Below are 16572 nucleotides of genomic sequence, written 5' to 3'. Positions count from 1 at the left end.
CACAGCGATGGACGATGAGGCCGTCTCAGGGTTGAGAGATTGCGCAGGGTGGTCAGGGATTCGATGAATAAATGACACACAGACACACTTCAAGAGAGTGAAAATCTGAGTGTGTCTTTATTAAGCTAGTGGTCAGTATATATATGTTTTTCTAAAAGCATAGGAACAGTGAACATCAAAGAGATCAGTTTGCTCATAGACTTAGCTTAATTGACAGGGCAGTGATTTATGTCCGAAGTTACATCTGGACCTAGCCTCATTCCTAATTGGACAGGCTATAAATTCTTTCTACTGTTTTATATAATTATTTTCTAGTTGCACTAACTATCATTTTTACTCATAATTAATTGTCATGGGTGAATTTATTTTATAATGCAGTTAATATCAAAGGTACTAAAGTTAAGCACATAATAGAAAGATTATTAAACTAACAATTCTATTATAACACAGTGTTTAGTAATGTTTCATTTGTATTAGCCTAATTATTAAATTAGGTATGTTTTTTAATTAGCAATCAATGACCAGAAAAAGGAAAGTTTTTAGAGAGACAGTTGTAGCAGAATAAAGTTTATGGGCCTTGAGAAAGCGAGATAAGGTTCCAAGTGGTCAGCATTTCTTTTAATCATCTTTGTGGCAGCTTCTGGTGGTCATTATTTCTTGACAGGCATTCGGCTTCTCTGCATCTTAGGGAGTTTGCTGTTCTCCCCCTGCGCGCATGGTTCCTTGCCCACGCCGGACCTCAGGGACCATGGCAACAGCCATTAGCCCTGAGGGTCACTGCAGGGGGAGGTGCAGCAACAAAGGAGCAAAGACTATGCATTGGAGCAAAGAAAGTTTGTTCAATAAATGGTGCTGGGAAAACTGGGTTGCTGCATGCAAAAGAATGAAGCTTGAGGGCCTCCCTGGTGGTGCAGCAGTTGAGCGCTGGGTTGAGAAGCTGCCTGCAGCCTCTGCAGCGCCAGTTCGATCCCCAGCTGCTCCCCGGCCACCGGAGGAGGGTCCCACATGGTGTGCAGACCTCTCCTGCCGCCCGCTGCTCCCCTCAGCAGTCCTTCTGCCTGCTCTGCTCCCCGCTCTGGCTCTGGTGAATTCTCTCACCCTCCCGCGCTTCTGACTGTACCCAGTGCTTGTATAAATAAATAAATAAATAAATAAATAAATCTTTAAAAAAAAAAACAAAAAGGAATGAAGCTTGACTACTACCTCACACCATGCACAAAAACCAACTCAAAATGGATTAAAGAACTAGACATAAGACCTGAAGCCATAAAATACATAGAAGGAAATATAGGCGAAACACTACATGACATGCACATCAAACACATCTTTACAGACACATCACCCAAAGCAGTGACAGTGAAGGCAAAGATAAACAGCTGGGACTCCATCAAATTAAAGAGCTTCTGCACAGCAAAAGAGACAATAACCAAAACAAAGAGAAACCCCACAGACTGGGAGAACATTTTTGCACCCAACACTAATGATAAAGGACGGATCACAAAAATCTGCAAAGAGCTGATGAGACTCAACAACAACAAAGAAAATAATCCAGTCAAAAAATGGGCAGAAGAGCTAAAAAGAAACTTCTCCAAAGAGGAAGTGCAAATGGCCAACAGGCATATGAAAAAATGTTCAACATCACTTGTCATCAGGGAAATGCAAATCAAAACTACCATGAGATGCCATCTTACACCAGTGAGAATGGCACATATTAAAAAAACTAGCAACAACAAATGTTGGCGAGGATGTGGAGAGAAAGGAACTCTCCTGCACTGCTGGTGGGAGTGCAAACTGGTCCCACCACTGTGGAGAGCTGTGTGGAGATTTCTGGACCTACTAAACATAGAGCTTCCATAGGATCCAGCAATTCCACTCCTAGGTATTTACCCAAAGGACACAGAAACATCAATTCCAAAGAGGACCTGCACCCCTATGTTTATAGCAGCACTGTTTACAATAGCTAAGCTTTGGAATCAACCCAAATGCCCAAAAATAGATGACTGGATCAAGAAGATGTGGTACATATACACCATGGAATATTACTCAGCATTCAAAAAAGATAAACACATGCCATTTGCAGCAACATGGATGGCGCTGGAAGGGATCATGCTCAGCGAAATAAGCCAAAAAGAAAAATACCGGATGGTCTCACTCATAGCAGGAATCTAGAAAACTTAAATAAGGGACCAGGAAAATGAATAACTATAAGAAAGTGAAAATCAACAAAAAACTATGAACCAGAGACACTTCTGTGAAGGGAGGGGGGAGGGGAGGGATTGGGGTCAAAATAAGGGGGTTGCAATTATATGGGGAATATAAAAATAAGATTTATTTAAAAAAAAAAAGGTGAGCAGGGGAGAGGGATCTGCTGCCTGTCTCAAAGAGACTGTTCTGGGACCCAGAGGCAAGCCTGCCCCAGGGATGCAGGTATTTTTAGGGCCATGGGATCTGTGGCAGAGGCTGCGCACCGCAGCAGCGAGCTCTGACCCAGGCTGATCCCCAGCAGGCCTTGGAAGCTTCCCACCTTGATGTCTTGTTCTGCTCTGCAGTGTGTTAGAATGTTTATTCTCCTAAGATGTAACCCAGACCAGACAGGTGATCAGGCCCCCAGACAGCCCCTGTGGTACATTAGCAACCCGGTGAAGGTGCTGGTGGCTGGTCCAGGAGCCTCCCGTGCCCGTGAGGCATTGCAGGCGCTGTGCGGGGCTTTCCTGGAAGGCAGCATGCCCACAGCTGTCCTGCGAGCTCTGCCACTTCCTCTGCCAGCGTCTGCTGCGGGTGCTGAGCCCAGCCTGTGCCCCGCAGCCTGAGCCTGCTTGTCCTCGCCAGGCACTGGTGTGTCTGGGGAGCATGCCTGCTTATGACGGCTCTGTTTGTCTAGACACGGTGAAAAATTCACTTTAGTTTAGAAGTTGACTAGAATTGATTGAAAAGGTTTTCTAATTGCAGATGATGATGATTTTTTCACAAAATTTTAGGAAGCCTTTCTGGTGTGTGTTTTACTTTGTGATTAAACTAAACTGGTAATGTGGATGATGATCTCAGCGTCCTGTCCTTCCAGGTATCCAAATATATCCTGTGAGCTGCTCACCTCCGACGTCTCCCAGATGAACGACAGGCTGGGGGAAGATGAGTCCTTGCTAATGAAATTGTACAGCTTCCTCCTGAATGACTCTCCCTTGAACCCACTGCTTGCCAGTTTCTTCAGCAAGGTGCTAAGTATTCTCATCAGCAGGAAGCCAGAACAGGTAACTGTCAGTCCCCTGAGGTGAGGAGTGGGGCAAGTCATCCCCAAGGCGAGGCCCCGTGTATTTCATTGCCTCCCCACTCTGGGTGTGCTTTCACACGGGGTCTGTGTGGGTGTGTTCTACCCCCGGATGGCCCACCTGCTCCCTGACACACACCTGACTGTTCGGACCCGACATGCTCTTTTTGGGGTGCAGGCAGCAGCAGGACATGGGTGAGGATGGTCTGCGGACGGGGTAGGAGGCGGTCCTCGTGGCCCTGCAGCACGCAGCAGGGCTTTCCTGCTCTCCTTCTCTTCTCTGGTGGTGATTGCATGTGGAATTTGAATCTAAAAGCTACCCACATGGCACGGCAGACCTCTCCTGACTCGCCCGCTGCTCCCCTTAGCATTGTACTTCGGTTGATCTGCCTGTTCTGTTCCCTGCTCTGTCTTTGGCGAATTCTCTCACCCCCCTGCATCTTGGCCTGTACCCCAGTTCTCGTATAAATAAATAAATCTTTAAAAAAAATTAAAGCTTCCCCATATTGGTGACATGGCCTCTGTTGTGGCTCTAGTGAAAACTGTGCTTAGCTTGGGCCTCCCCGGTGGCACAGTGGTTGAGCGCTGGGATGCGAAGCTGTCCGCAGCCTCTGCAGCGCCAGTTCGATCCCCGGCCGCCGGGCGAGGGTCCCACATGGCGCAAAGACCTCTCCTGCCGCCCGCTGCTCCCCTCAGCAGTGTACCTCGGTCCTTCTACTGTTCTGCTCCCCGCTCTGGCTCTGGTGAATTCTCTCACCCTCCCGCGCTTCTGACTGTACCCAGTGCTTGTGTAAATAAATAAATAAATCTTTAAAAACAAAAAAACCCGCTGTGCTTAGCCTGAGGCATGGGCGGGCTTGTGGCATTGTGCTGGGCTGCCCAGTAGTGCTGGGCAGAGACTGGCACCTGGCTAGTGCAGCAGGTGCAGGCCTCCCGTCCATGTTTCCTTTTCTTGCCTGACCACCCCACCCCCTGCTTTGTTTTGTTTTTAAACGTCTAGATGTACTCGGGCGTGTTTTCCAAGTCAGGGTAGGGGCAGCAGTCTGGGAGATGACTTCCGGGTGACTCAAGAACATGCTAAAATGTACGAATCAACACTCTCGATCTTCTTATCAGGAGATTGTGGTCCACTTAGGGAAATGGTCGCCCAGGGCAGTATAGGGCCCAGGTGCCTGATTGCAATGACAGACCTCCCACAGCGCAGCAAGGGTCCAGGGCAGGGGTGCAGGTGGTCCCACAGCCAGGCGTGGTACTCTGACCTGTCCTTGCTGTGAGTGGAAGCGCAGGGCAAGACCTGTGTTAGGCCCAGCCCGTCTGTTCTGTGCTTTATTTATTTATTTTTTTTTTAAGAGGCATATATTTTTTATTTGTTTGTTTGTTCATTTACACATGCACTGGGTACAGTCAGAAGCGCGGGAGGGTGAGAGAATTCACCAGAGTCAGAGCTGGGAGCAGAGCAGGCAGAAGGACCGAAGTCCACTGCTGAGGGGAGCAGCGGGCGGCAGGAGAGGTCTGCGCACCATGTGGGACCCTCCTCCGGTGGCCGGGGAGCAGCCGGGGATCGAACCGGCGCTGCAGAGGCTGCGGGCAGCTTCGCATCCCAGCGCTCAACCGCTGCGCCACCGGGGAGGCCCCTGTGCTTTATTTTTGAAAGGCCAGGGCATTCGTTCAGGTTCTCAGTTGACCAGGAGTACCTTTCTGAATGTATCAGAATCGAGGTTGTTCGTTGGTGAGAGCCCCCAATCACGATTGCTCCCATGCAGTCCTTCCACCTCCTGGCGAGAAAAGGAGTGTGCAGACCACCGGAGGAAACTGTGCTCCCTGGGGCCTGCCCTCCACGTCAGCTCCAGAGACCTGTCACCAGGGCCAAGGCAGGCCTTAAGCCTTCATCGCCTTCCTCCTTGCTGTGCTGGGGAGCCGAACTTTGCCGGCCCGGGTTTCGCTAGCCCACTGATGAAGAGCAAGAGTGCAGGCAGAACTTTCTGGGCTTCAAAGTGAGACGCTGTCTGTAAGGAGGATGCCCTGTTGCTCCGGTGCTTCTCTGTGGGACTCCTCGAATTATAACATGAGGATTCCTTGCTCTCAGCTTCGGGGGGAGGTGGAACCTGCCACTTCTGTCCTTTGAGAAGTAGGAGTGAAAATAAAGGTTTCCCATCTCAGATATGATAGGGAGGATGTGTACATAACTGCAGGTGATGAAAGATATTTATTTACTGTTTTATTTATATTTTTGGTAGCAGAGAAGGAAATCAGTTTCAAAAAAGTATGAGGGTAATTCAGTGCAAGAAGGTTCTCTGTGGCTGAGATGGAGGGGTTCTGTGGAAGGACCTGACAGTGGTGCCCACAGGCCTAAAGGAGCCGCGTTTCCCTCTTCCTGCATGAGCCCCAGGTGGCAGGGCCACACCCTCATTACTGTTTTCATGTCACCTGGTCTGGCAGCTTCCCACACACCCCTGGATGCCCCCCACCCCCTCCTCGAGTTAATCAGACAAATTGCTGAGATGGGACCCGGATGTGATGTTTCTGTAGCAGGTGGCTTAGCCCCTTTGACACAGGAATCTTTGGTTTTGAATTTTTTTCTTTCACTTGTTAAAGTACAGTTAAGATTTTGAGTATTCTGTATTTTAGTGCAAGGTTTAATGGACTTGCTTTATAGCCATAAATTCTTGGCATATTCTGCTATTTACAGGTGTTTTAAAATTTTAACACTCATTCTTTGAGAATAAATAATGAAAGTGGACAGAAATAACATGTGGAATGTGTGTTTTAGGGAGTGTATAACGGAGGAGGCAGTTTCTGAGGGGTTTTGCATGTGGTGACAACTAGCAGGCTTCCCAGTGCGATGTCCTGATACTAGTTCAGTATTTGCTGCACCTCTGCTTAAGCTGGCGGTGGGGTTCTAGAGTCAGGACTGTGAGCGTTCTGAAGGCTAAAGTTCCAGGTTACAAGTCTTTCGGTTTCGGTTTGTTCTCCTCCAGATTGTGGATTTCCTAAAGAAGAAACGTGATTTTGTAGACCTTATTATAAAGCACATAGGAACTTCGGCCATCATGGACTTGTTGCTCAGGCTCCTGACGTGCATCGAGCCGCCGCAGCCCCGGCAAGATGTGCTGAATGTGAGTAGACCTGTGCCCGGGGCATGGACCTTCGCCCCCTGGGCGCCAGTGCTGGGAGGGAAGGGGGCACGGACCACAGTGGTTCCAGCCTAGGGAGAGATTCTGCTTGTGCAGGATCAGGCTCCCGGGTCTGCACCTCTGTGGCGCATGGGGTGGTTCCTGCGCGGGGTTCTTCCCTATGGCTGTTTTTCAGTGGGAGCAGGAACCAGAATGGGTTTAGGATTTTCTAAACCTGGGCCTGGCAGAAGGAGCAGAAGAAAGGTGGGAGTGCTGTCTCAGCTGCAGGATCCCCTGGAAGGCAGAAAGGAGAGGGGTCGCTGTTTCCAGGGAATCAGATTTCAGAAGGCGCTTTCGCACCTGTTCTGCGAACAGGGACTAAGGAGAATGAAGTTTGCTTCCAAAAGGGCGTGAATGTTAAAATTCTGAGGCGTGGCTGTCTCAGGAGCGGTATGCCTCTGGAGGAGCCGTCTTAGGTGGACCTTGGTGGGGCAGGGAGGGAGCCGGTGGCCTAAAGGTAAGGCTTCTCGTCTTCGCCTCCGCTTGTCTTCTGTCTCTGCCCCTCTCCCCTTTGTTCCCTTCGCTGCCTTCCTCCAGAGCTATCCGCCCTGGCCAGTCCATCTTTGTAGTCAATCTTGGTGTCGTAGAATTTACTCATTTGTCTGGAAATGAATTCTGCCTGGTGAAGGACCAGAAGGCGAATATGTTGGGGGCATCCCAGAAAAGAGCTTGTTCCTGGGAGTTGGGCACAGGTGTGGCCCTGTCTGCGAGCAGGAGGGCCGGGGCTGGCTGGGGCCAGGCCAGATGTGCAATCACCAGGCAGACAGCCCTGCTCCCTGTGAGGGCCAGCTGGGGCACCTGATCACTGTCCTGAGACCGCGTGGGAAGGGGCCCTAAGTTGGGACACTGGTTCCTTTTAGGTGTGTTTTGGTGGATGCGAATCTTTTCACAGAAGAGGTTGAGGACTCCAAGGAAGACTTGAGATGAGGCGGGGAGGAGCGGTCACCTTCACGGGGGGAAGTATGTCGCCCAGTTTCTTAGATTTCCTTCAGTCACTACCAGGCTGAATATTAGGCTCTTATCCAGAAGAGCTGGATTTCTGGAGGGGTATGGTGGTAGATGGTTAATAAAGGCACAGACCCCAGGGGAAGGCAGAAACTCCTAAATGTCTTACTTTGATTTTAGGGCCCACCATGGGACATTAGTCCAAAAGTGAATTTGGAAAGTAGGTGCTTATGAGTAGCTATGGAGGAAGTAGGGGTTCAGGACTGGGTAAGTTCACGGTCATCTATTTTCCTGCTTCCCTGAGGCGCTGAGGATCCTGTACCTCTGCCCCCCTAAGGTTTCCCACTGCTGTTTGAGGGCATCGCTGCTCCAAGTGTGGTGCCAGACATCACGGGGGCTTGTCAGAACCCCATCCCTGCCCCTCTGAGTCAGAATCTCTTGAACGCACACCGCACAGGGGCCGGTCTGTCCTCGCTTCAATGGCTCTTGTCTTTGACATGCTGTCTTCTGAAGGAGTCAGGAGAGGGCGTTAGGGTTTCTCTCTGTGTGGTTAACAAATTGTGTTGGTTTTCCAGGCCCTCAACCCCCTGGCCCCACCCCTCTAGCCTTTGGGATTTTTTTTGTGGGGGGGAGGTGAATGCCCTGTTTATGATGGTGTCTGTCCCACGGGGCTGTGCTGTGTTCACCGGCCCTCACCCCGCAGCAGTGTCCTCACAGCCGTGCCGCCTGTGTGGATGAAGAGGAGCCTGTCCTTGTCATGGTGACAGCGTCTTGGTGAAGTGTGACACGGCAGGAAACCAGCCGGGTGGCTTCCGTTTTAGAAGCTGCAAGTTAATCGTTTTTTTTTTTTTTTTTTTTTTTTAACCCATGCTATAAAACACTGCTTTTCTTTCTCAATCTTTCTGAAGCTCTCTTACAGGAAATGTGCAAATTCCACCCTTTTAAACTCCCTTAATAGCCAGTATAGACTCTCTTAGTCCTCAGTGTCTGAGAATTCCCCACGACTGAGAAACTGATAGACAGGAGTTTTACCTGTGGTTGGTACTGCTGGGCACTGTCGGACTAGCGTATTTGCTACCATTTTCTTTGGGGAACTTTTAATCTTGTAAGTGTTCAAAGACCGGAGAACCCATAGTCTTCCACGTGAACGTGCTGCCTCTTTCCGAGCATGTTAATCTTCACTGGGGCTTGAACAGGAGCCACTCCTTGTGTTGATCTTTTCTACAATGTGTTTTGCAGTGGCTAAATGAAGAGAAAATTATCCAGAGGCTTGTGGAGATAGTTCATCCATCGCAAGAAGAAGATGTAAGTTCTCTTGTGTGGCTGTAAACTTGGTTTAAAGAAAACAACTGTTTGTTTGGGCGAGGCAGAGTTCCACCAGCCGGGAAAGCAGAGGCCGGAAGAGCAGCAATAATCTGGTATTCTTAAGGTCGACAGTTTTCTAAACTCCAGAGGCTTTAGCAAAGACTACGTTTTGCTGACCCCCAGAAAATGGAACAGCAGACCCTGGTGCTAGCCCTGGGGTTTCCTACTGAATCTGTTTGCCTTTGTTAAAAACCTCCTCCAGCCATACTTCCTTTTTCTTTTATACCCTTCTCTACCCCAACGATGTGCCCACGTGCGCACTTGTTCCCGCCTGGCAGCACGCACAGCCTTGGGCCAGGTTGGCCCCTCGCGGCAGTCGTGGGCTCTTGCGGCAGTCCATCTGGCCTAGGCTCGAGTGCGCTGGCACATTGGCCCCAATGGCTGCAGGATTGAAGCTGCTTTGTAGCTTGCAGATTAAACTCTGCTGAGGGGATGCCTCTTGGGGGTGGCCAGGATTGGGTGGGGGGCTCTGTAGAGGTGCTGTCTCTCTGCTCTTCCAGTTGTTGCCTCAGAAGCAGGCCGAGCCACGTGGAATTGCCAGTGTCCACCCACTCCAACTCAGAGACGTCTGCACCATGTTTAGGAATGAGTTGGTTTCAGGGAATTACAGAGTGTGTCGTGTGACCTGGAGGCACCTCCTGTGTGCCTCTGGGTTGCAGCTTAGGCTGCAGAGTCAGGGGATGGAGCAGCAGCCAGAGGCTGTTCTCTCTTATCAGGACATATTTTCTAAGGAGGTATACCTAACTGCTACTTTGGTCCAGTCAAAAACTTTTAGAACCTGGAGTTTATTTAAAACAGACTTCTTGCTAAGTACTGAAGGGCCTGTTGATTGCCCATCTTTCCCCTTGGGGCAGGGTCTTCATGCCCTCTGCACTGGTTGTCACCGCTGACAGGATACAATCCAGGGTGCATGTGTGAGGCCCCTACTTAGAAGGAGCCTTCCGCTGGGTTGGGGGAGAAGCCCCCCTGTGTCCCCAGCACATTTCCAGTGCCATGGACACAGGGCCTGCGGGGCCTTGGAGGGCAAGGTCTACAGCCTGGCCTGCCCTGTGCACGAGGGGCACACACCTGAGGTTGCTCGGCTCTGGGCTCAGGTTCTTGAGCAGAACGGACTGTGCTTCAGCACAGTCTACCTGCAAGTCCCAAGAAGGTGGCAGAGGAGGCGCCTTTGTCAGCAGCTGCAGCAATTGTTTTGCTAAAGACAAAGCATTTGGGGCAGGAGCAGCTGCCCTTTTGACAGGTGAGGAAGTCAGTTTTGTCTGTGGATCGTCCCTCTGGTGCTCTATTCTGTATTAGGTGATACATGACATGCTAAAGAGATGCTGACCAAAAATAAGGAAGTGTGAGGCCCCGCCCACTATGTGGGCTGCCACGCCCTCTGGTGCTGTTGTCGGAACATGGCATTCCTCCTGCGCGGGCATGCTCGCTCACTCAGCCTGTGCACACCGCCCAGTTCCTGAGCCCTGGGCAGGCGAGCTGAGCCTGCGGCCACAGAGCTTTCCTGCGAGGGCAACCCTGCTGGCGATGTGGCTCTAGCCCCGGGCTGTGTTCTTCCCCAGCCGGGAACCAAGTGTCCGTCTCTTTGCTGACCGCAGTGTGTGTTTGTGGGGTATATTCACGTTCAGTCACAGAAAGGTTTCATGGCCGGAGCTTGGGTCACGTCTCCCTGCACAGCCCCGTGCACCCCTGCACAGGCCAGTCGAGCCTGGCGGAATCAAATACTCAGCTTTCCATGTCGTTTCTTTCGTGTTGGACTTTTTACTCACTGCAGTTTGTGGCCAGTGTTAATTTGTGTTCTTAAGCAATTTCCTCTCTGAGTTTTTATTATAAATTTGATTTCTGATATGTGCGACAGTTAAAATTGTACTTTTTTCCTTCAGCGGCATTCAAATGCCTCACAGTCACTTTGTGAAATTGTTCGCCTGAGCAGAGACCAGATGTTGCAAATTCAGAACAGTACAGAACCAGACCCCCTGCTTGCCACTCTAGAAAAGTATGTTGAAAACTTTCTTCTTCTTTTTCCATGTTGGTGCACTTTGATGTGTTTCCACTATAAGTGGAGGGTAAGTGTTCCTTATGCGGGTGTCACGTCCTGGATGACACCCGTGGGTGGGGGCGAGGGGTGGCAACCCCAGCAGCACTGGTGCCCAGCGGAGACCTGCAGGTAAGGTGCACACAGGGCGTGTGGCCAGGCAGAATGCCCTAGAGCTCGCCAGGGGGGTGGTCACATCATCACTGCAATTGCCACCCCCTGGGGTTTTGGGGGGTCTGGGCTTGTTGACTCACTTTAGTTTGGGTTTTTATTTTCATCAGAGCTGTTAAAGAGTTTTCTCCCTTTGTAGCCGACTAGGGGAACCTGACCAGAACCGATGTGAGGGGTCCCACAGCTTCCATATTTCCTCTCTTTGTGCTGCCTCTGCCCTTATTTCTAGACAGCTCTACGATCAGCCAGCTCATGTTTAGGTGGAGGACAGCCTGGGGATGGTGTGCTCTTCCGGAATTTGCGATGGCCCGCCTGTGTGTGCTAGTCTTTGTAGACTCGTGCGCTTTAGAGAGAGCACCTGTCATCCAGCTGGGACACACAGTGGGCCTCTGTCCACAGAGCCCAAAGTTACTTTAATGAAGAAAAAACGGGCCTCCCCGGTGGCGCAGTGGTTGAGCGCTGGGTTGCAAAGCTGCCCGCAGCCTCTGCAGCACCGGTTCGCTCCCCGGCTGCTCCCCGGCCACCGGAGAAGGGTCCCACATGGCGCGCAGACCTCTCCTGCCGCCCGCTGCTCCCCTCAGCAGTGGACTTCGGTCCTTCTGCCGCTCTGGCTCTGGTGAATTCTCTCGCCCTCCCGCGCTTCTGACTGTACCCAGTGCTTGTATAAATAAATAAGTAAATCTTTAAAAACAACAACAACAACAAAAAAAAAAAACAGGTGTTTCCCCACTTTGGATAGTACTTGTAATGAGCAAACAGTGTGACTGGCCATCATGCTCCGTGTGCTGCTGCCGCCGTTCTCTGAAATAGGAGAATTGAAGAGATACCAGCTTCTGAGTAAAGTAATGTAATCTTGCCTGCCCCATCTCGGTAACCTGTGGCACCCTGGCCCTTTCCCACGGCTCTGACTGCAGGACATGTCCTGCTAGGCCCAGCAGTCACTGGGCTGGGATTCGGCCAGTACCGCTACCCTGGGTGTGCCTGAGTGCTTGTTGGCTTGGGGCAGTGCTGGCCAGGGAGACACAGTAATGCCACACGGACTCTGACGTCCCGTGGTCGTGTTCCAGTTAAAAAAAAAAAAAAACAACAAAAAACAAAAAACAACTAGGTAAAATTCATTTTAATATTACTTTTATCTATTTAACAATATTTTAACATACAGTTATTTTTAAAAGTTATTGAGGGAATATTCTGCATTCTTTGTACAAAGTTGTGGGAATCCAGCCTGTTTTTTCCACTCTGGGCAGGTAACTTCAGGCTAGTTACGTGTGGGGTGCTCCGTGGCCACGTGTGGGAAGAGCTCTGTCACCACTCTGGCTCACCCCGAGTGTCTCCCCAAGTCTCAGTAGCCGCCACCGAGCTTCAGTCTTCCCTCTTGAGTCAGATGAGTGTGATCTGGTGCAGACAGGTGTTCGCTCCGAATGTACAGTGCATCATTACCTGGAGTGCATTTCTCACGTCATGTGGGCCATGGTAAATGGGGGCTCCATGATGTCACCGCATGTAGCACAGGGAGACTTGCTCTCTAATAGCGCCTCCCCCTCTTCAAAAGGACAGGGCCCAGCCCTTGTAAATCAGACTCATGCCCACATGGTGGTGGCTTGCGTGTGAGAAAACACTCAGGGCCTGAGGCTGCTCTGAGCCTGCCTGGTGGATTTTATCAGTCCTGTAGCCTCTGCGCATACTTGGTGGCACTGTATAACACTGAATATGTGTGCACTTGATGGGTTACTTAATAATGTAGTGACGCCATAACATCTGACCAGGCCACTGTCACTGTGTAGTACACAGATAGATGACCCGGGTCTCTGGAGCATGATGCCCGGCGGCCCGCGGGCTGGATGCCACGTGCATAGAAATGCCATTTGTGCAAGCATAAGTACAGGTCAGCACTTCCGGAAGAGTCTGCGATGAGCTGCGGTTAGATTGGAGATAGGTAGAGGTAGCACAGGCTCTGAGAGGGTGCATGGGCCTCCTGGGTAGTGAGCAGCAGCTTGCAATGCAGCTTGGACTTAGATTGAAGGTATTTTAGTGACTCTGGAAAAATGTGAAGGTCAAAAATTCTGTTAGGAACAGTCATGTTAAGAGGCTTGGCCTGGGCAGCTCTCATTCATACTAATGAGCTTTGAGTAAGCTGGAGTTTGATTCCAGTCAAGCCAGCTTGTTTTATATCAAAGTGAATCTTTCCTCTGGCTGCCCATACAAAAGGCAAAACCAAACAAAAGTGAGCCATTGTCTCGAAGGCAGGGGAAAAGGTCTGGGTGCCTTCTTGTATAAAACAGCTCAAGTCCTGAGTATTGCTCATAAGAGGAGTCCTTTTTTTTTTTTCTTTCAGTGTTTTAAAATATTTTCCTCTTGTGCATAAACACCTTATTACTCAAAGAATGTGAAGACATTCCTGTTCTCTTGTTGGAAAAGCTCAGTCCTTCAGATTATGATTTCTGTATTTGGCATATTTGTGTCTTTTCATAAGACTCAGGTTATGGACCAGCTGCCACGATGAGTCTTGACCGTACTCTTGCTGGCTGTCGTTCTGTCTGCCAGCAGAAGCCTGCGTGGGCGCAGCGGACTTTTGATTTGTTGCGGCCACGAACTAGCAAGAGCTGCTTGGTTTGCCCCTCTCTTAGGGCATCAGTAGTGGTGAGAGGATGTGCTAACGGATAGGCGGGAACACTGGTGGATGGCGGTGGCACGCTGTTCATTCTGCACAGCCTGCTTTGTGTAGAGTGACTGACTGACCGGGGTGAGTCCCCATAAGTAATTTGAATGCTTGGCTGGGAGTACATTCTGCAGAGGCATCCTCTGAAGCTGGGTCAGAGACCGTCTTGCCCACTTCCACTCCACAGTCTCACACCTGCTGCCCTGGCCTGATACAGTGAGCACAGCTGTGCCCAGGCTGGCCGGTGTCTGCCAGGGGTCCTGCAAGGAGACTGTATTTCTTAATCCACATGGGTTCTGAAAATTATTCAGTCTAAGAAGTTGGGTTTTCCTTAAGAACAGGTACGCGTACACGTACCTGACAGGCTGCCCAGTCTTCCTGTCACTGTGACTTGCTGGACTGTGTGGGCCTCAGTGGGTCAAGATACCTTGTGGTGATACCTCATTGTTTGGATTTATCTCATTTTAGTTGTAGAGCAGAATGCAGCAGTTGTGCGTGTACCTGTTTAGAGCTATGTTAATTATGCATTACTGCCTTTGTGGGAAAATAGTTATGGGTCCTAATTAGCCTTTTTGAAAAATTCTCCTCCCTTTGTGGGGGTAAAGGGTTCTGAGTCTCTACCATGACCCCACACCTGCCACTCCTGCCACCGTGAGGTGACGTCCTGTCTTGCAGCACTGGTTGACTTGGTAAGATTGGCGGAGGCGAACAGGGCCCACGGCGGTTTTGCTGAGGGGAGGGCGTTTGACCATATATTTGGGGAGTTATGTTTATAATCGGGATCACTTGCTGACTTTAATAAATGTGAGTTAAAAAACCAAATATGCCCCCAGTAAGGTGAATGCTTGTATAATGCTTGTCTTGTATCATGATCTCTTTGTTGACGTTGTCACTGGTAAATGACTTTATAATCAGTAATTGACTGTTGCTTTGTTTCCCTAGGCAAGAAATTATAGAGCAGCTTCTGTCAAATATTTTCCATAAGGAAAAAAACGAATCGGCCATAGTCAGTGCAATCCAGATACTGCTGACTTTGCTTGAGACGCGGCGACCAACGTAAGCTTCCCTTTATAACTTACAGAACAAACCGTTTTCTTCTACTTTTAGGCTTTTTTAAAAGCCGAGTGAAGTTGTTGGTTGATAAGCTACAACATCATGGCCTTGTATTTCACGTGCTGAATCTCTTTCTGCTATGTAAGCTACCGTAGTTTTATGTGATTGAGCACACAGGGATGCCTCGAAGAATATCTTTGATGAACACTGCTTTCTGGCAGTATTTGGATTCTCGTCATATGGATCTTTGTAGTGGTTACAAAAATGCTATTGTAGTAAGTGCTAAAATAAACCAGAAATGTGTAACAGGTCAAACACAAAAGAAGCTTATTTCACTTAAGACGAATATAGGGATCCCTGCGTGGCCGGCCACTCTCCTCCAGTGACAGTTTAGGGGCTCTTTCTGGCTTATGATTTCTTTCTGCAGATATTAAATTTAGGCTTCAGATGGTTTGGGGGGTGGTCTCACATGTGAGGGACTGTAGTTGGTGAGGCTGTTGCAAAATGAAAGGGCGGGTGACTTGCAGCCTTTAAGGAGAGTCTGTGCTAAGATTCAGAATCAGAAGTGTAGCCTGCTTTTCCCATGTGTCCGCCCCTCGACCAGGCATTTAGTGTCTGTTGTTCTTTACAGTTTCTGTCCCCGGCTAACTTACTAATTGTTAGTTTTCTAGCTGTTTCCTGGAGCATGATAATTTGAAGGGGGACATACGTGTCAGCATTCCAGGCCTGGGTGGTGGGCTGGAGGCTGGAGTTTCTCTGCCCCTCCTCTGTATTGGCTCTGCCCGTGTGCCCGAGGGCAGGCTGCTGTCAGCTGGGAGGCTTCCGCATCCAGACCTCTGCAGTGACTCTGGAAGATGTGGGTTGGGTGTCTGGAAACAGCGAACACCCTCTGCCTCCCTATTCTTGGTGTCTGTGCCTGGGGTGCCTACTCCTTGGGGAGTACCAGCAGGATTGCGGAGTGGTGCACAGCTCCCTTCTGGAATGGCAGCTGTTTGGGCTGTGTCTGTGTCTTCCCTGGTAAATCGTATTTTCAGCAACTGAAAGCTGAAGCGGCACAGGGCTGGCCCGTCCTCCCCTCGCCGCCCTCATCCTTCCCGCGGTGGGAAAGCCCCAGAAGCGGCACTGAGCGGGAACGTGGACAGCTCTCCCTCGAGACCCGTGCTCAGACAAACGAGATACAGCAGTAGGAGAAACAGTAGGTTTCCTCACTGGAAGGAGCTTGTCCTGAGACCTGGAAGGTTTATTAAATCCTAAGCGAGGTGAGATTTTTAAAAAAGGTCTCAAGTTTTGCCCTTGTCCTGTTAAGGTTAGAGGGCAAATCTTTAAAGTATCTAGATAAGAAAATCTTGGTGAACTAACTACAAAGCAGAGCGGATTGTCAGACATCCCGTTGGCAAAGCAGGCGAGCGCTGCAGAGCAGAAGCCCTGAACCGTCCCGCAGCGATGTGCGAGAGCGGGAGAGGCATTTCAAGCCTGAGAGACCTCAGTGTCCGTCTGTGTTCAGGGACAGCTTATTTATCTTGATAAAATTATAGCCCAAATACGTTTTAAAAATAAATGTTAGGTAGTGGCAGTTCATGGAGCTCCCAAAGCCCCTTAGGGGGCAAGGAGAGCAGAGACCTCGAGAGCCACAGGCACCAGGATAGTCCGTTGGCATACACCTGCAGGCCCTTCCTGAGAAGTGCTGGCCGTGGGCGAGGCCCCAGTGAACTTCTTTTGCAGAACAGGCCTGAGGAGAGGGAGGAGCAGACTTGGCGGAGATCATGATTCTCCCCAGGGGCCTTCTCCATTCTTGGCCCTCTTGAACAGCGCTCGCCAAACCTTAAAATCTTAAAAACTTTGGTGATGGCCATTTGCTGTGGAAGGAAGGGACTGGGAAAAATAAATCCTCCTCTGTGGGAGAGGCAGG

The 16572-nt window shown here is 50.0% G+C and overlaps 1 protein-coding gene across 2 annotated transcripts in view; it reads left to right on the top strand.

Annotated features, from left to right (window-relative positions):
• Positions 1-16572, top strand: part of PPP6R3 (protein phosphatase 6 regulatory subunit 3) — a gene marked incomplete at its 3' end in the record, with an annotated part of 119210 nt that overhangs the window by 57891 nt on the left and 44747 nt on the right. For both annotated transcript variants that reach the window (XM_084243324.1, XM_084243323.1), the window contains exons 3-7: positions 3062-3248; positions 6244-6381; positions 8623-8688; positions 10629-10741; positions 14553-14666. In XM_084243324.1, the coding sequence (XP_084099450.1) occupies positions 3062-3248; positions 6244-6381; positions 8623-8688; positions 10629-10741; positions 14553-14666 (618 nt within the window). The remainder of the gene's footprint in view (positions 1-3061; positions 3249-6243; positions 6382-8622; positions 8689-10628; positions 10742-14552; positions 14667-16572) is intronic.

The sequence above is a fragment of the Talpa europaea genome, assembly GCF_964194135.1.
Source record: "Talpa europaea genome assembly, chromosome: 1".
In the NCBI taxonomy this organism is placed as follows: domain Eukaryota; kingdom Metazoa; phylum Chordata; class Mammalia; order Eulipotyphla; family Talpidae; genus Talpa; species Talpa europaea.
Note: the sequence above shows the minus strand (reverse complement) of the source record. Positions and strands in the feature narration are given on the sequence as shown.